The sequence below is a fragment of the Hyla sarda genome, chromosome 9 (genome assembly GCF_029499605.1).
Source record: "Hyla sarda isolate aHylSar1 chromosome 9, aHylSar1.hap1, whole genome shotgun sequence".
NCBI lineage: Eukaryota > Metazoa > Chordata > Amphibia > Anura > Hylidae > Hyla > Hyla sarda.
The window spans coordinates 68,198,213-68,217,822 of NC_079197.1; the positions used below are offsets into that span (position 1 = coordinate 68,198,213).

General features: G+C 42.2%; 1 protein-coding gene across 2 annotated transcripts in view; it reads right to left on the reverse strand.

Annotated features, from left to right (window-relative positions):
* Positions 1-19,610, reverse strand: part of XKRX (XK related X-linked) — a 173,074-nt gene that overhangs the window by 120,873 nt on the left and 32,591 nt on the right. Inside the window, exon 3 of one of the 2 annotated variants that reach the window (XM_056541287.1) lies at positions 2,401-2,478. The exons of the other annotated variant lie outside the window; for it this stretch is intronic. Within the exon in view, the coding sequence (XP_056397262.1) occupies positions 2,401-2,478 (78 nt within the window). The remainder of the gene's footprint in view (positions 1-2,400; positions 2,479-19,610) is intronic. 2 annotated transcript variants of the gene reach the window in all.

A 19,610-nucleotide genomic window follows, 5' to 3' on the forward strand; every position in this document is an offset into this window, starting at 1 on the left:
ATCTTGTGCCTCATCCTCACTACTCTCACCATCTGCTGAGCAATCCTCTTCTTTTACTGGGGATTTCATCCTGAAGAAGCGATCCTAATTGAAAAGTTTCTCTCTGAATAAATTGCTCCCCTCCGAAATGGCCATTCTCCTCATCTCAGCCTTCTCCATCTCTAAGCTTCAAGGACTTAACCCTTGCAGCGTACACAGTCTCCTCCACTTGGATGTCATGCTTGCCTGGTATTTAGCAAACTTCAACTCCTCTCTTAACTCTCTCAGCTTTTTCCCAGGAGATTCATACTCACCGAACTTAGCAGCGAGCCTGGAGCCATATGTTGCCATCGACTCCTTGAGTCTTCTGTGGCCCCACTGCTCCACAATCTGGCCCTTGGAGGAGCCCTTCCGTGCTGCTGGAGGCTTTATTACACCTGCTTTCTTGCAGGCTTTGCTTCTTCTCTGGGAACATTGTGGCTTCCAACCGGCTTCCTATCCTCCAGTCACCTTCAAAGCTGCACTCACCAGTCAGCTGTAATTTAACATCTTATCCTCCAGTCACTTCCAAAGCTGCACTCACTATTCTGCTTTTACATGACTATAAACAAAAGTCCCCTTAGACATATATTCATACCACAGAAAATAATAATTTTTATATTATAATGCCCATAATTCTACAGAAACACTATTTATTAATAATAATTATATAAAAATTTAGTTGAGATGATTCAATACAGGATATCTAGATAACGCGGGGCGTCCCAAAAGAATGAGTCACTGAATGTACTTAAGTCATATCATATAATAAAATAAACCAGGAGATAAGTGAATGCAGCCTCTGCAGTTTGTTCTGCAGCACAGCTATATATATCAGGCAATTGTCAACTGACTACCAGTCACTGCTGGACTATTTGCTGTTCTAGTAAACACAATACAGAGCAGAATGCAAAATAAGGCTCACCACAACCCTTCTCAACATACAATGAGGCAAGCAGTCTCCATGCAGCAAAACACAATAAAGTCAACCTATTAACCCCTTTAGGGCCAAGCGTTTTTCAGTTTTTGCACTTTTGTTTTTTCCTCCTTACATTTTGAAAATCAAAACCCTTTCAATTTTGCACCCAAAAATCCATATGATGGCTTTTTTTGCGCCTCCAATTCTACTTTGTAATGACATCAGTCATTTTACCCAAAAATCTACCGCGAAACAGAAAAAAAATCATTGTGCGACAAAATTGAAAAAAAATGAAATTTTTTAACTTTTGGTGGCTTCCGTTTCTACACAGATTTCTCAGTAAAAATGACACCTTCTCTTTATTCTGTAGGTCCATACAATTAAAATGATATCCTACTTATATAGGTTTGATTTTGTCGTACTTCTGGAAAAAAAAATCTAACTGCATGCACGAAAATTAATACGTTTAAAATTGTCCTCTTCTGACCCATATAAGTTTTTTATTTTTCCACGAATGGGGCGGTATGAGGGCTCATTTTTTGCGCCATGATCTGAAGTTTTTATCGGTACCATTTTTTGTTTTGATCGGCCTTTTTTTTATTTACACACTTTTTAAATGGCAAAAGAGGGGTGATTCTGATTTGTATTAGGGAAGGGGTTAAGTCACATTTATTAACTTTTTTTTTTTTACTTTTTTTATGCAGTATACACAGATTGCAGGCACTGTTCAATGCATTGCCAAAGGAATGCATTGATCAGTGTTTTCTGTGCTTGATTGTTCAAGCCTGGATTTCAGGCTCGGAGCAATCAAACGTCGATCGGCTGTTTGGGACACCTCGACTTCACGGCGGTGGTCCCGAACAGCTTCACTGAGCTAACCGGCAGTGTATTCTCCTGTTTTAGACGCCGCAAACAACTTTGAGTAAAGGGCTAATACTGGACATCAGCCCGATCAACGATGTTTGGTATTAGCTGCGGGTCCTGTTTGCCGATAGCAACTGGTACTCCGCAGATACAAAGCGCACTCCGCTTCTGAGCACCCTTCACAGATCGGGAGCCGGCCACAGATGTAAATATACATCCGTGGTCGTTAAGGCGTTTAATAAGTGCCTCACCGATGATAAGGTACTTCCGAACGCCACCGCTACCCTACAGCCGCTGTTTAGACTCTTCCTCAGGGAAGAGTTCAACCTTAAACCCTACTGTGTTGATCCAGAGGAAGGCAAAAACAGTCCATGAGGCAGATGCCAATTTCTCCATGACAGAAGAAAAATTCCTTCCTGACCCCAATATGGCGATCAGAATAAATCCCTGGATCAATGTTCTATCCCCATAAATCTACTATCCATAACCTCTTATGTTATTACTCTCTAGATAAAGAGCCAGGCCCCCTTGAACTTTTTTATTGAGTCAGACATCACAACATCATGTGGCAGAGAGTTCCATAGTTTCACTGCTCTTACAGTAAAGAATCTCTGTCTGATGATGGTGAAACCTTCTTTCCTCTACATGTAGGATGCTCCCTTGTCATGGTTACCAGCCTAGGTTAAAACAAAAAAAAAATAGATCACTAGAAAGATCTCTAAAATGTCCATTCATATATTTGTACATTGTAATCAGATCGCCACTAAAACATATTTTCTCTAAACTAAATACCTCCAAGCTTGATAACCTGTCTAGGTACTATAATCCTTCCATCCCATCCCATTAATTATCCTTGTCAACCTCCTCTGCACCCTCTCCAGTCCAGCCATGTCCTTTTTATATACAGGTGCACTGGACACAATACTCCATATGGGGTCTGATTAGTAATTTATACAGCAGCAAAACTATGTCCTTGTCACGTGCCTCTATGCCTCTCTTGATACATCCCATGACTTTGTTAGCCTTGGCAGCCGCTGCCTGGCACTGATTGCTTAACCCCTTTAAGGACTTAGCCCATTTGGGCCTTAACCCCTTCCCGCTATAGGACGTATGCATACGTCCAATCATCCGACACGTTCACGCAATTGGACGTATGCATACGTCATAGCAATCTCCGGCACTGCCGCGGGCGGCGCAGGAGATGGGCGCCGATCCCGGCAGCATTAACCCCATAGATGCCGTGATCAATCCTGATCATGGCATCTATGGTGTTGACAGGGGGAGCGCTCTCCCCCTGTTCACCAATGGCGGCGCCGCAATACAATCGCGGTTCACTGTTTGTTGCTATGGCAGAAGGAGGTCAGATAATGACCTCCTCTCTGCCTGCTACGGAAGCCTGTGAGATCCAGCCAGTATAACCTGTGAAAAGTGTAAAAAATAAAATAAAAAAAGTTCTTCAATAAAAGTCTAAAGTGTTAAAAAAAAAAATGCCCCTTTCCCAATAAAAGCCCAGTATTATCACCAAAAAGATATCAAAAACACATATATACATTATAGTTTTATAGTACACGTCTTTACGAACGTGGCAATACCCATTATGTAAATTATCCCGCACGGTGAATACAGTTAAAAAAACATTTAAAAACCATTTTTAAAAAGCGCAAAATTCGCCAATTTTTGTACAAATAGCGGAATAAAAAATCAAAAAGGAAGCACGTAGCACAAAAATGATACCAATAAAAAGTACAGCTCATCCCGCAAAAAATAAGCCCTTACTCAAATGGCGACGGACGTTAAAAAAAAAAAAAATTACGGCTGTTGGAAAATGAATGGCAGAAAAAGAATTTTGCTCAGAAAAGGAAAAAACATAGAAAGCTATATAAAATGGGTATTGCCATAATCGTACTGACCCACAGAATAAATATAACATCACTTTTACCTCACAGTGTACACCATAAAAAAAAAAGAGAAATTTTCCAGTTTTTCACAATATTTTGAAGTTTTTCACAAAAAATGCTTCATGTGTCAACAAAAATGCACCAGTTAAATAAAAGTACAATATGTCACGAAAAAAATCTCAGAATCGCTCTGCTCAGAAAAAGCGTTCTAAAGTTATTACCATTTAAAGAGATACATGTCAAATAAAAAAATAAAGAGCCTGGTCATAGAGGTAAAAAAAAGTGTCGGTCCTTAAGGGGTTAAGGACTCTAGGTTCATTTTTGCGTTTTTGTTTATTGCTCCTCAACTTCTAAAATTCATAATTTTTTTATTTTGCCATCCACAGACCAATATGAGGGCTTATTTTTTGCATGACCAATTATATACTTTGTAATTACATCTTTTATTTTACCATAAAATGTACAGTGCAACCAAAAATAACTTATTTTGTGGGGAAATTAAAAAGAAAAAAATCCGCAATTTTGCTAATTTTTGAAGGTTTAGTTTTTACGCAGTGCACTTTACAGTTAAATTGACATGTTCTATATAGTCTGTGGGTCAATATGATTAAAATGATACACATGTTAATACGCTTTGAGATTTTTTAAAATTGGTACATTAATAGTAAACTTAATTTTTTTTTACATGTTTTAGGTCGCCCTATTATGATCCCCATAGCTTTCTCATTTTTTTCATATACGGGGCTGTATGAGGGCTCATGTTTTGCGCCATGATCTGTAGTTTTTCTTGGTACCCCTTTTGCGTATATGTGACTTTTTTGGAGAAGAAATTGCCATCATGGAAAATGCAGAAAATCCCTTTGTGTAAAATCCGAAACACAGGACAGGACAACCATGATGACACGTATCAGGCGTGCACCGCCCTTAGTCAGTCATACACATGTGACTTTTTTGATCACTATAAACATTTTCTGGGATGTGATGTAACCAAAATGAAGCAATTTCTGACAGTTAATGTTTATGCCTTTCACCATACGGGATCATTGACATAATGTTTTAATAAACCGGACATTTACGCACGCGGCGATACCAGACATACTTATTTAGTTTTTTTTTTTGTTTGCTTGTTTTTTTTTTACACTTTCGTAAAAATAAATAAATAAATAAAATACATTTTTATTGGGGGAGGGGCTTATTCACATTTTATTAACTTTTTCTTCTACTTTTATTACACTTATATAGTCCCCATAGGGGACATAAATAATAGCAATCGCTTGATTTCTAATACTGTTCAGTGCTATGCATAGGCAAAGCACTGATCAGTATTATCGGCTATCTACTGTTCTGGTCTGCTCGATTGCAGACCGAAGCAGAAGACACCAGGATGACAGCGGGACACAGGTGAAGAGACCTCCGCCTTTGTGTTACTAAGGCAGCACCGCACGTTTTCTTGATTTAAAAAGGGGAGATTTGCCGTAGAATTTACTTTGCTCCCTCTCCTTTTATCTGACATTGGATTTTCCTTTTTAAATACAGTAGAGAAGAAGTCATTTAGTAGATTGGCCTTTTCCCCATCCTCCTCCACCATTACCCCCATATTATTCCTTAAGGGGACAACATTTTCAGTTTTAATTTTTTTTTATTATTTATGAAGTTGAATATTTTGAGGTTCTTTATACGGCAATTCTCTCTGCTGCAATTTTTGCTAGTTTTATGTATTTTTTTTTAATTTTTTTTTTTTAGAGATTTTATTTCTCTCCTTTTCATTCTTTAAATGTTTGCCCACTAACTTCCTGTTTTAGTAGTCTAAATGCTTTCCTCTTGTCGTTTATCACTTCCTTATCTTCAAATCTGCACTCACTATTTTGCTGTTATATAACATACATGATACTAAATTCCTCTACATACCCTTTGTAGACGGGTTGAATAGTAAAGTAGCAATCTTTGCAGATGATACTAAACTCTGTAAAGCGGTAAATACTATAGAGGACAATGTACTGTTACAAATTGATCTGGATAGGTTGGAGGTTTGGCCTGGGAAGTGGCAGATGAGGTTCAACCCTAATAAATGTAAGGTAATGCACATCGGGAAGAAAAATCCGGGCTGGGATTATGTATTAAATGGGAGAACGCTTGGGACAACTTACATGGAAAAAGATTTAGGAGTCTTAGTTAATAGTAAGATTATCAGAATTAGGGTTATTTAGTTTTGAAAAAAGAAGGCTTAGGGGAGACCTAATAACTATGTATAAATATATCAGGGGGCAGTACAGAGATCTCTCCTATGATCTATTTATACCCAGGACTGTATCTATAACAAGGGGGCATCCTCTACGTTTAGAGGTGAGAAGGTTTCTACACCAGCGCAGATGGGGGTTCTTTACTGTAAGAGCAGTGAGACTGGACTTCTCTGCCTGAGGAGGTGGTCATGGGGAACTCTGTGAAAGAGTTCAAAAGGGGTCTGGATGCATTATTGGAGAGTAATAACATTACAGGTTATGGATTTAGATTTATAGGGATAGAACGTTGATCCAGGGATTTATTCTGACTGCCATATTGGCGTCGGGAAGGAATTTTTACCTCTAGTATGAGGTTTTTTTTGCCTTCCTCTGGATCAACTCAGTAGGGACTCATTAGGGATATAGGTTGAACTTGATGGACTTTGGTCTTTTTTCAACCTTCTATGTTACTGCATCTACATATACATACAGAACACTATGGCCGGCATTTATCATTGTAGGTGTAAGTGAAGCATTTTTCAACACTTTTTGTGTACAGGTAATGTGTAGGAGCACAAAATTTATAAAAAATGGTCACAGAGTATTTGATAAATATTGTGCAGGTCACACTTTCTGAAATTTCACTCTTCACATACACCAAAAAGTTAAGCTAAACCTGGGCTGGTGTAGTTTTAGAGACTTTTCAGTGCCTTTGCGCTTTTTTGCGCCTTTTCACAAAAAGGCGCAGTTCATAAAATCCTTCCATATTGTGTGTATTGCCAAAAATCAGTGGATTGCAACTCAAAATCTGCAGAAATGTGTAAACCAAAAGGTGCAAATAAACCCTGCTTGCGCTTTTTTTGCACCTTTTCTAGACACAAAAAAACTGTCTAAAGACAATGATAAATGTCGGCCTATATACCGTGTGTATATAGAGACATACATAAACCTCTCTAAACTGTATCTATAGACATACATGATACATCTGGCAGTGTGACACAGTAGGCAAGAGACATTTAATAGTACCAGACACCTGGCAGCGGCAGGCAGTGGCCAAGAGACATCTAGTAGTCTGCTCTTTACCACTCTTCAGACACCAACAAACCGGTGACAGTGGAATTGAAAAAAATTCAAAATCACCTCCCCCCTCCTTTTGCACACATACAGAAGAGGAAGGTAGGCGGGCGAGGACAAATTTTGCAGCAGTCAGACAATTTGCTTGCTTTCACCAGATTCCTCATGTTAGCTCTTTCTGCTGGTCAACAGTGGGAGATATGACAAGTTATCAAATTTTTTTTTATATTTTGTGACAAGAAAATCATTTTTTTTAAAATATTTAATAAATGTGAAAAAATTACTTCACCTCAAAAAAAAAAAAAAAAAAAACACATATACACACTTGGTGAAACTCTTTAGGGCCAAAATAGGCTATGTCCTAAAGGGTGTTAATGATCTCAATAGATGGGAATTACCGTATTTATCGGGGTATACCACGCACCGGCCTATAACACGCACCCTCATTTTACCAAGGATATTTGGGTAAAAAACAGTTTTTTACCCAAATATCCATGATAAAATGAGGGTGCGTGTGTGCGCGTGTATACCCCGATATACCCCCAGGAAAGGCAGGGGGAGAGAGGCCGTCGCTGCCCGCTTCTCTCCCCCTGCCTTTCCTGGGGTCTAGAGCGCTGCTGTCGGCCCTTTTCACCCCCTGGTTATCGGCGCCGCTGCCCGTTCTGTCCCCCTGACTATCGGTGCCGGCGCCGATAGCCAGGGGGAGAGAAGCTGCGCCGACAGCCAGGGGTAGAGAAGGGGCAGCGGCACCCATTGCCGGCGCCGCTGCCCCGTTGCCTCCCCCCATCCCCGGTGGCATAATTACCTGAGTCGGGTCTGCGCTGCTCCAGGCCTCCGTCGTGCGTCCCCAGCGTCGTTGCTTTGCACGGCGCGGCGCTCTGACGTCATGCGCCGCGCCGTTCAGCGCATAGCAATGACGCCGGGGACGCACGACGGAGGCCTGGAGCACCGATAGTCAGGGGGACAGAACGGGCAGCGGCGCCGATAACCAGGGGGTGAAAAGGGCCGACAGCAGCGCTCTAGACCCCAGGAAAGGCAGGGGGAGAGAAGCGGGCAGCGACGGCCTCTCTCCCCCTGCCTTTCCTGGGGGTGTATCGGCGTATAACACGCACACAGACTTTAGGCTAAAAATTTTTGCCTAAAAAGTGCGTGTTATACGCCGATAAATACGGTATTACTGCCCCTTAACATATTCTGCAGGTTGTTTTCAAAACACTTTGGTTCCTACCTTGTCGAGAAGGTATGTTATTTGGCACATTCGTCCCTCATATAGGGATTGATTAGGTCAAAAAGCCAGAGCCATTGTACAACCAGTCTCTACAAAAGTTCAATTACATGGCCCTGTAGCTGTTCTGACAATCTGTGAACCTGCATAAAAGTCCCTTCCCCCCCCCCCCCCCTACATTTTTCAAATTGGTATGGCCTCACCTGGAATATGCTGTTCAGTTTTGGGCACCTGTCCATAAAAGGGACACTGCAGAGTTTGAAAGGGTGCAGAGACGCGCGACTAAACTAATATGGGGCATGGAACATCTTAGCTATGAGGAGCGATTAAAGGAGTTACAATTGTTTAGTCTTGAGAAGAGACGTTTAAGGGGGGATATGATAAACGTATATAAGTATATTAATGGCCCATAAAAAAAATATGGAGAAAAACTGTTCCAAGTTAAACCCCCCCCAAAGGATGAGGGGGCACTCCCTCCGTCTGGAGAAGAAAAAGTTTAGTCTCAAGGGGCGACACGCCTTCTTTACCATGAGGACTGTGAATTTATGGAACGGTCTACCTCAGGAACTGGTCACAGGAACAATTAACAGCTTTAAAACAGGATTAGATACATTCATGGAACAAAATAACATTAATGCTTATGAAGAAATATAAAATCCCATCCCTTCCCCAATATCGCGCCACACCCCTACCCCTTAATTCCCTGGTTGAACTTGATGGACATATGTCTTTTTTCGACCGTACTAACTATGTAACTGCCCTTCACTGGATGCATTTTCTTTTAACCCCTTTAGGACTCAGCCTATTTGGGCCTTAAGGACTCGGACAATTTTATTTTTACGTTTTCATTTTTTCCTCCTTGCCTTCAAAAAAGCATAACTATTTTATATTTTCATCCACAGACTAGTATGAGGGCTTGTTTTTTGCGCGACCAGTTGTCAGTTGTAATGCCATCGCTCACTTTACCATAAAATGTATGGCACAACCCAAAAAAATACTATTTGTGTGGGGAAATTAAAAAGAAAACCGCAATTTAGCTAATTCCGGAAGGTTTCATTTTCACGCCGTACAATTTACGGTAATAATGAAATGTGTTCTTTATTCTTTGGGTCAATACAATTAAAATGATACCCATAAACCATGATAACATACTTTTCTATTACTGTTGCACTAAACAAATAAGGAAAAAAAATAAAAAATACCGTATTTATCGGGGTATACCAACGCACCGGCCTATAACACGCACCCTCATTTTACCAAGGATATTTGGGTAAAAAAAGTTTTTTACCCAAATATCCATGGTAAAATGAGGGTGCGTGTGTGCGCGTGTATACCCCGATATACCCCCAGGAAAGGCAGGGGGAGAGAGGCCGTCGCTGCCCTCTTCTCTCCCCCTGCCTTTCCTGGGGTCTAGAGCGCTGCTGTCGGCCCTTCTCACCCCCTGGCTATCGGCGCCGCTGCCCGTTCTGTCCCCAGACTATCGGTGCCGGCGCCCCATTGCCGGTGCCGATAGCCAGGGGGAGAGAAGCGGCGCCGACAGCCAGGGGGAGAGAAGGGGCAGCGGCACCCATTGCCGGCGCCGCTGCCCCGTTGCCTCCCCCATCCCCGGTGGCATAATTACCTGAGTCGGGTCCGCGCTGCTGCAGGCCTCCGGCGTGCGTCCCCTGCGTCGTTGCTATGCACGGCGCGGAGCACTGACGTCAGTGCGCCGCGCCGTGCATAGCAACGATGCCGGGGACGCACGCCGGAGGCCTGCAGCAGCGCGGACCCGACTCAGGTAATTATGCCACCGGGGATGGGGGGAGGCAACGGGGCAGCGGCGCCGGCAATGGGTGCCGCTGCCCCTTCTCTCCCCCTGGCTGTCGGCGGTGCCAGGGGGTGAGAAGGGCCGACAGCAGCGCTCTAGACCCCAGGAAAGGCAGGGGGAGAGAAGCGGGCAGCGACGGCCTCTCTCCCCCTGCCTTTCCTGGGGGTGTATCGGCATATAACACGCACACAGACTTTAGGCTAAAAATTTTAGCCTAAAAAGTGCGTGTTATACGCCGATAAATACGGTACTTATTTGGTTAAAAAGATTGCGTATGTTTAAAATCCCCCTATTTTGAAGACCTATAACTTTTTCATCTTTCCGTATAGTTGGTGGTATGAGGGCTCGTTTTTTGTGCCATGATCTGTGCTTTTTATTGATACCATATTTGCGTATATAAAACTTAATACAATTTTTATAAATTTTTTGGGGAATAAAATGTTATAAAAAAAAGCAGTTATTTTGGACTTTTTTTTTAAGTTCCCCGTACGGTATCATTAACATTATATTTTAATAGTTCTGATATTTACGCACACGGCGATACCAAATATGTATATGTGTATATATATATATATAATTTTTTTTTTTTTTTTTATAATTGTATTTTTTAATCATTTATTTATTTTTTACACTTTTTGGGGGTGAAATAGGGAAAATGAGACAATTTACGTTTTTATTGGGGGACGGGATTTTCACATTTACTTTTACTTTATTTTTACACTTTAATAGTCTCCATAGGGGACTATTTATTGCAATCATTCGATTGTTCAGTGCTTATGCATAGGGCATAGCACTGATCAGTGTTATCGGCAATCTTCGGCTCTGGTCTGCTTGATCGCAGACCAGAAGACCCGTGGAAGGTAGCAGAGGCAGGTGAGGGGATCTCCTTCAGCCGTTCCGGATGATCAGATCGCCGCGGCAGCGCTGCGGGCGATCCGATCATCCACTTTAGTGTCCGCAATGCTGCAGATGCCATTATCTGTATTGATCACGGCATCTGAGGGGTTAATGGAGGACATCCGCGCAATCGCGGATGTAGGCCATTACGGCGGGTCCTGGCTGCTATCAGCTGCCAGGACCTGCGGCGCATGATCCGGACATCGTTCCGATGCTCGCGGTTATGTATAGGACATAAATGTACGTCCTGGTGTGTTAAGTACCACCTCACCAGGATGTACATTTACGTCCTGCGTCGTTAAGGACTAAGCCCATTTTAACCTTAAGGACCAGAGAATTTTTTGCACATCTGACCACTGTCACTTTAAGCATTAATAACTCTAGGATGCTTTTACTTATGAATTTGATTCAGAGATAGTTTTTTCATGACATATTCTACTTTATCATTGTGGTAATTTTTTCGTCGATACTTGCATCATTTCTTGGTGAAAATTAGAAAATTTTGCATTTTTCTAACTTTCAAACTTTCTGCTTATAAGGAAAATAGACATTCCAAATAAATTATATATAGATTCACATATACAAAATATGTCTACTTTATGTTGACATCATAAAGTAGACATGTTTTTACTTTTGGAAGACATCAGAGGGTTTCAAAGTTCAGCAGCAATTTTCCAATTTTTAAAAAATCGGAATTTTTCAGGGACCAGTTCAGTTTTGAAGTGGATTTGAAGGGCCTTCATATTACAAAATACCCCCATTATAAAAACTGCACTCCTCAAAGCAAGCAAAATGATATTCAGAATGTTTGTTAACCCTTTAGGTGTTTCACAGGAATAGCAGCAAAGTGAAGGAGAAAATTCAAAATCTCAATTATCAAGGGGTAAAAAGGAGAAAAAGCCCCCCAAAATGTGTAACCCAATTTCTCTCGAAGACATACCTCATATGTGAATGTAAAGTGCTCTGTGGGTGCACTAGAGGGCTCAGAAGAGAAGGAGCGACAATGGGATTTTGGAGAGGCAATTTTTGCTGTAATGGTTTTTAGGGGGCATGTAGCATTTAGGAAGCCCCTATGGTTCCATAACAGCATTAAAAAATAAATGAATAAATAAATCATGGTATACTATTTTGGAAACTACACCCCTCAAGGCACGTAACAAGGGGTGCGGTGAGCCTTAACACCCCACGTGTTTGACTTTTCATTAAAGTCGAATGTGTAAAAATAATTTCTCTCATTAAAATGCATTTCCCCCCCAACTTTACCATTTTTGCAAGAGGTTATAGGAGTAAATGCCCCCCAAATTTTGTAACTCCATTTCTTCTGAGTATGGAAATTCCCCCATGTGTGGCTGTAAAGTGCTCTGCGGGTGAACTACAATGCTCAGAAGAGAAGGAGCGCCATTGAGCCATTGGATAGAGAATTTTTTTTCAATGGAAGTTGGGGGCCATGTGCGTTAAAGCCCCCATGCTACCAGAACAAAGGACCCCCCCAACACACACGTGACCCCATTTCGGAAACTACATCCCTCATGGAATATAATAAAGGGTGCAGTGAGCATTTACACCCCACTGGCATTTGACAGACTTTTGGAACAGTGGGCTGTGCAAATCAAACCTAAATTTTTTCATTTTCGTGGACCACTATTCCAAAAATCTGTCAGACACCTATTGGGGTGTAAATGCTCATTTCACCCCTTATTACATTCTGTGAGGAGTGTAGTTTCCAAAATGGGGTCACAAGTGGGGGGGGGGTTCCACCGTTCTGGCACCATTAGGGCATTGTACATTAGGGCAACGCACATGGCCTTTAATTACAGCCAAATTCTCTCTCCAAAAGCACAATGGCGCTTCCCTCTCTTCTGAGCCCTTTACATCCACATATGGGGTATTTCCGTACTCAGGAGAAATTGCGTTACAAATTTTGGGTCAAAGTATGGGGCAACACCAGCGAGTTAGTGTAAATTTTTTTATTTCTTTTTTTACAATAACATGCTGGAGTAGACCCCAACTTTACTTTAAGGGTAAAAGGAGAAAAAGCCCCCCAAAATTTTTTTAGGCAATTTCTCCCGAGTACAGAAATACTGTTGCCTTGAAATACGACAGGGCTCCAAAGTGAGAGAGCTCCTGCGTATTTGAGATTTAAAAAAATCATAATTCTTTGAATTTTGCAGCCTAAAAATCCTTAGGCTTATTTTTTGAGCCACCAATTCATCTTTGTAATGACATCAGTCATTTTACGCAGAAATCTATAGCAAAAACGGTAAAAAAAAAATTTGTGCGGTTTAATTAACAATATATTTTTATATTTTGGACATTTCCACACCCGGAGATACCACATATGTCTATTTTTTTTTTACACAGTTTTTTTTTTTTTATTTAAAATGGGAAAAGGGGGATGATTCAAACTTTTATTAGGGAAGGGGTTAAATGATCTTTATTAACTTTTTTTTTTTGCAATGTTACAGCTGCACACACTGATCTTTCACATTGATCAATGATTTCTCACAGGAAACCATTGATCAATGATTCAGCCACTTGACTGCTCATGCCCGCATCTCGGGCACTAAGCAGTCATTCGGCGATCGGACACCAGGAGGCAGGTAAGGGGACCCTCTACGTGTCCTAGAGCTGTTCGGGACACTGCGATTTCACCACGGCGGTCCCGAATAGCCCCCTGATCTAAACGGTATTCGTTTAGTTTCACTTTAGACGCGGCGATAAACTTTGAACGCCGCGTCTAAAGGGTTAATAGCGTGCGGCACCACGATCAGTGCCGCGCGCTATTAGCTACGGGTCCTGACCGTGGTCCCACGTTCTAGAATGGGAGCAGACTCAGGACGTACAGGTATGCAGTGGGTCCTTAAGTGGTTACATTCTGGAAAACACCTGTGGGTTTAAAATGCTCACCCTACCTGTTAATAAATTCCTTGAGGGGTGTAGATTCTAAAATAGAGTTACTTCTTGGGGAAAACAGATTTTTACACACCTTTAACCACTTAAATGGGCACAGTCAGATAGAAAAACTTTTGATATATCGTAAAGCATGCAATACCGATGGTTTTGCAAGTGCTTGGACACATACTAGTCCTGCTGTGTCCATGCGTCATCACCTACGTCATGGACACACTTCCTTGATTGATAGCTGTGAGTGCAGGGCTCACAGCTGGAGAAAAAATCCTCCCACTGTCAGCTTGTGTCCCGCTACTGTCAGTGAGGACAAGCTGGGAGTTGTAGTTTTGCAAATGCTAAGGGAGATGTGAGCAGAAAGCATACTGAGGGAGGGGGCGGAGACCTGCACAGTGAGGCCACGCCCCCTCCCTTTGAGAGGAATTCAGACTAGTGAGCAATATTAAAAGTGTAATAAAAAAATAAACAAAGGTGCTAAACACCTAAAAATTAGATGGTCAGGATTAGGTACTGAGTGATATGTTTTAAAAAATTATTTATTTTTGGATATGACGGGTACACTTTAAAGGACCAAGGGCGTACAGGTACGCCCTGCATCCCAGGTACTTGAGGACCCAGGGCATACCTGTATGCCCGTGGGAATTCCGGTACCCATGGGCATACCCCTGGGACCCCTCCCCCCCCCCCCCCCCAATGTCAATTCAGACCGGCGATCTGCAGAGATTTCGGGTCATACGGGTCTCCGGTGACACGGAAAATAAGGGGATTGGGGCTGTCAAAGACACCCCCGATACCCCTGAAGGGATAGGAGTGAGGTGGCAGGGGTGCCACCCCACCTATTGGTCAGTCAGAAGAAACCGACCAATAGCAGATCGGGGCGCGGGGGGGGGGGGGGGTTAAAGTTTGGTTCCCCCATTCTGCCCACCCACGGTAGTCAGGGAAGAGCGGGGTAACTGTGGTGTGACCGGCAGCAGTCTCTTTCCAGTGATTTGTTGCCTAGGAACATCTGAAGGGCTACAGTTTGGAGACCACTATACAGTGGTCTCTAAACTGTGGCCCTCTAGATCTTGCAAAACTACAACTCCCAGCATGCCCACAGCGCAGTTTGCTGTCTGGGCATGCTGGGATTTGTAGTTTTACAACATCTGGAGGGCCACAGTTTGGAGATCACTGTGCGGTGGTTTCTAAACCGTGGCCCTCTAAATCTTGCAAAACTACAACTCCCAGCATGCACGAACAGCAAACAGCTGTCTTGCCATGCTGGGAGCTGTAGTTGCATATCTCCAGCTGTGGTATAGCTACATCTCCCTTCGGCGATCAGTACATGCTGGGAGTTGCAATTTTGCAAAAGCTGGAGGTTGTAATTTTTCATTTGCACAGCCCACTATTCCAAAGATCTGTCAAATGCCAGTGGGGTGTAAATGCTCACTGCACCCCTTATTACATTCCGTGATGGGGGTCACATGTGGGGTGGTCCACTGTTCTGGCACCACGGGAGCTTTGTAAACGCACATGGCCCCCGACTTCCATTCGAAACAAATTCTCTCTTCAAAAGCTCAATGGCGCTCCTCCTCTTCTGAGCATTGTAGTCCGCCAGCAGAGCACTTGACGTCCACACATGGGATATTTCCTTACTAAAAGAAATGGGGTTACAAATTTTGGGGGCATTTTCTTTTCATTTTAGTGAAATTATTAGTTTTTCTCATTTACACATCCGACTTTCACAAACACCTGTGGGGTGTTAAGGCTCACTGTACCCCTTATAACGTTCCTTGAGTGGTGTAGTTTCTAAAATACTATACAATGCTGGGCGATATACCGGTTCATACCGAATACCAAATTTTTTTTCCTGCACGATATGAATTTTTCCCATACCAATGCCGGTTCGCCCCTCCCCTTGAATGAATAATTTAACAGCCGCAGCGTGCTGTCCCCACATCAGGGAACTAATCATATGTGACCCGCGAGCGCTGCTTCTCTCCCCCCCCCCCAAATAATTATCAGCCACTGCGCTGTACTGTACTGTACTATCCTTGTGCCCGGGCTGCAAAAGACAAAAAAAATAAACTTTATCTCACGTTCCCCCGCTGTTGCGGTACCGTCCTTACGCTGGGGATGTGAATGTCACAGAGCCGTCAGCGTATCACCGGCCGCAGCGATGTCTCACCTCGGCTGGTGATAGGCTGAGCGCATTGTCATGTAAGGAGCCGTCCTAACATGGGGTATTTCCATACATGGGGTTCCAAATTTTGGGGGCATTTTCTCCCATTACCCTTCGTAAAAATTGAAAATTTGGGGAAAAAACTGCACTTTAGTAAAAAAAAACCAAAAAAAACAAAAAAAATAAAAAAAATAAATAAAAATTGGAAGCCCTCTGATGTCTTCCAAAAGTAAAAACATTTCAACTTTATGATGCAAACAAAGTAGACATATTGTACAGTGGTCCCTCAACATACGATGGTAATTTGTCCAAACGACCCATCGTTTGTCGAATCCATCGTACGTTGAGGGATTCGTGCAATGTAAAAAGTGCATTTAATACTCACCTGTCCCTGCCGCTCCGGACCGCGTCCTCCCCGCTCCTGATGCTGTCCCAGGGGCTCCTGATGCGGTCCCGCTGCCTTCTTCGGGATCCTCCAGCTGCTTCCGCATCTTTTCCGGTGTCTGGGCCTCGCTTTCTGGTGATGTTATTACGTTGCTACGCCAGCACGCCATGCGCAGCGACGTAATAACGATGCCGGAAAGCGAGGCCCGGACCCTGGAGAAGATGCAGAAGATGCCGGAGGATCGCGAAGTGGACCCAGAACAGCGGGGATAGGTAAGTGAACCTTCCCGGGATGCTTAAACTGGTATCTGACAGCAGCTTAAGCATTTTGCGCTGTCTGATAGCAGTTAATGCGATGGCCCCAACATATAAAAGCATCGTATGTCGATCACAGAGCACACAGAGCACTCAGATTAATAGAGTTCAATAGAATCTATTCATCTGTCTGAGGAATCTAATGATTCCTCATATAAGTGTAATAAAGAGTAAAAAAAATAAAAATTAAATAAAATAAAGTTTTAATAAAAGTTTGAAAGACACACATTAACCCAGTGGTCTTCAAACTGTGCCCCTCCAGATGTTACAAAACTACAATCCCCAGCATGCCAGGAAAGCCGTTGGCTGTCCGGGCATGCTGGGAGTTGTAGTTTTGCAACATCTGGAGGGCCACAGTTTGAAGACCGCTGCGTTAACCCCTTCCATGTTAAAAGGTCAAATCACCCCCTTTTCCTATATAAAAACATGCAAACATAATAAAAATAAACATATTTGGTATCGCTTCGTGCGTAATTGTACAACCTATTAAAATATAACATTATGTATCCCGTACGGTAAATGTTAAAAAATACCAAACCACAGATTTGCAATTTTATAATATCCCAGAAAAAAAAGTTAAAAAGCGATTAAAAAAAGTCAGATCAATACCAAAATGGTAAAGATACAAAAAACAGATTATGGCGCAAAAAATGAGCCCTCATACAGCCTGGTATGCGGAAAAAAATAAAGCTACAGGGGTTAAAAAATGGCAATTAAAAAAATTTGAAAAAGTTCAGAATTAGTAAAACATGACGTAAACTATACAAATCTGGTATTGCTGTAATCAGGCGGCCTAAAGTATAAAACTAACATGTTACCTCAACCACAAGGTAAATGGTGTAGAAAAGAAAAACCACCAAATCTGCAAAATTATCTTTTACCATTTCAATTTCACTTCCATATATATATATATATATATATTTTTTTTTTTTTTTTTTTTTTTTTTTGGTTCAGAGAATATGTTATTGAAAAATTAAAAGGTATCATTATAGTAGGTAGTTACGGCTATTATCGGGTGAGGAGGAAAAAACGAGAGCGTAAAAGCGAAAATTGGCCCGGACAAGTGGATCGTCATGGGGGACAAGTAGATTTTGCTCCATTTTAGTCCCGTGGACAAGTAGTTTTTTTATAAAATTTCCACACCCCTGGAATCAATATGTAATTTACTTGGGATGTCCATTTTCCTTATAAGCAGAGAGCTTCAAAGTTAGAAAAATGCTAAATTTTCTAATTTTTCATGAAATTTTAGAATTTTTCACCAAGAAATGATGCAAGTATTCATTAAAATTTACCACTATGTTAAAGTAGAATATGTCACAAAAGAAAAGAAAAAAAAACACAATCTCGAAATCAAATTCATAAGTAAAAGCATCTCAGAGTTATTAAAGCTTAACGTGACAGTGGTCAGATATGCAAAAAAAATGCTCTGGTCCTTAAAGTGAAAATGGGCTTGGTCCTTAACCCCTTAACGACGCAGGACGTATATTTACGTCCTGCGCCGGCTCCCGCGATATGAAGCGGGATCGCGCCGCGATCCCGCATCATATCGCGTCGGTCCCGGCGCTAATCAACGGCCGGGACCCGCGGCTAATACCACACATCGCTGATCGCGGCGATGTGCGGTATTAACCCTTTAGAAGCGGCGGTCAAAGCTGACCGCCGCTTCTAAAGTGAAAGTGAAAGTGACCCGGCTGCTCAGTCGGACTGTTCGGGACCGCCGCGGTGAAATCGCGGCGTCCCGAACAGCTGATCGGACACCGGGAGGGCTCTTACCTGCCTCCCCGGTGTCCGATCGACGAATGACTGCTCCGTGCCTGAGATCCAGGCAGGAGCAGTCAAGCGCCGATAATGCTGATCACAGGCGTGTTAATGCACGCCAGTGATCAGCATTAGAGATCAGTGTGTGCAGTGTTATAGGTCCCTATGGGACCTATAACACTGCAAAAAAAATGTAAAAAAAAAGTGTTAATAAAGGTCATTTAACCCCTTCCCTAATAAAAGTTTGAATCACCCCCCTTTTCCCATAAAAAAAATAAAACAGTGTAAAAAAAAAAAAAATAAACATATGTGGTATCGCCGTGTGCGTAAATGTCCGAACTATAAAAATATATCATTAATTAAGCCGTACGGTCAATGGCGTACGCGCAAAAAAATTCCAAAGTCCAAAAAAGCGTATTTTGGTCACTTTTTATATCATTAAAAAATGAATAAAAAGTGATCAAAAAGTCCGATCAAAACAAAAATCATACCGATAAAAACTTCAGATCACGGCGCAAAAAATGAGTCCTCATACCGCCCCATACATGGAAAAATAAAAAAGTTATAGGGGTCAGAAGATGACATTTTTAAACGTATAAATTTTCCTGCATGTAGTTATGATTTTTTCCAGAAGTGCGACAAAATCAAACCTATATAAGTAGGGTATCATTTTAACCGTATGGACCTACAGAATAATGATAAGGTGTAATTTTTACCGAAATATGCACTGCGTAGAAACGAAAGCCCCCAAAAGTTACAAAATGGCGTTTTTTTTTTCAATTTTGTCGCACAATGATTTTTTTTTCCGTTTCGCCGTGCATTTTTGGGTAAAATGACTAATGTCACTGCAAAGTAGAATTGGCGACGCAAAAAATAAGCCATAATATGGATTTTTAGGTGGAAAATTGAAAGGGTTATGATTTTTAAAAGGTAAGGAGGAAAAAACGAAAGTGCAAAAACGGAAAAACCCTGAGTCCTTAAGGGGTTAAAGGAGTAGTCCAGTGGTGGTGACAACTTATCCCCTATCTTAAGGATAGGGGATAAGTTGCAGATCGTGGGGGGGTCCGACTGCTGGGGCCCTCTGCAATCTCCTGTACGGAGCCCCTACATCCAGCGGGAAGGGGGAGTGTCGACCTCCGCACGAAGCGGACACGCCCCCTCAAT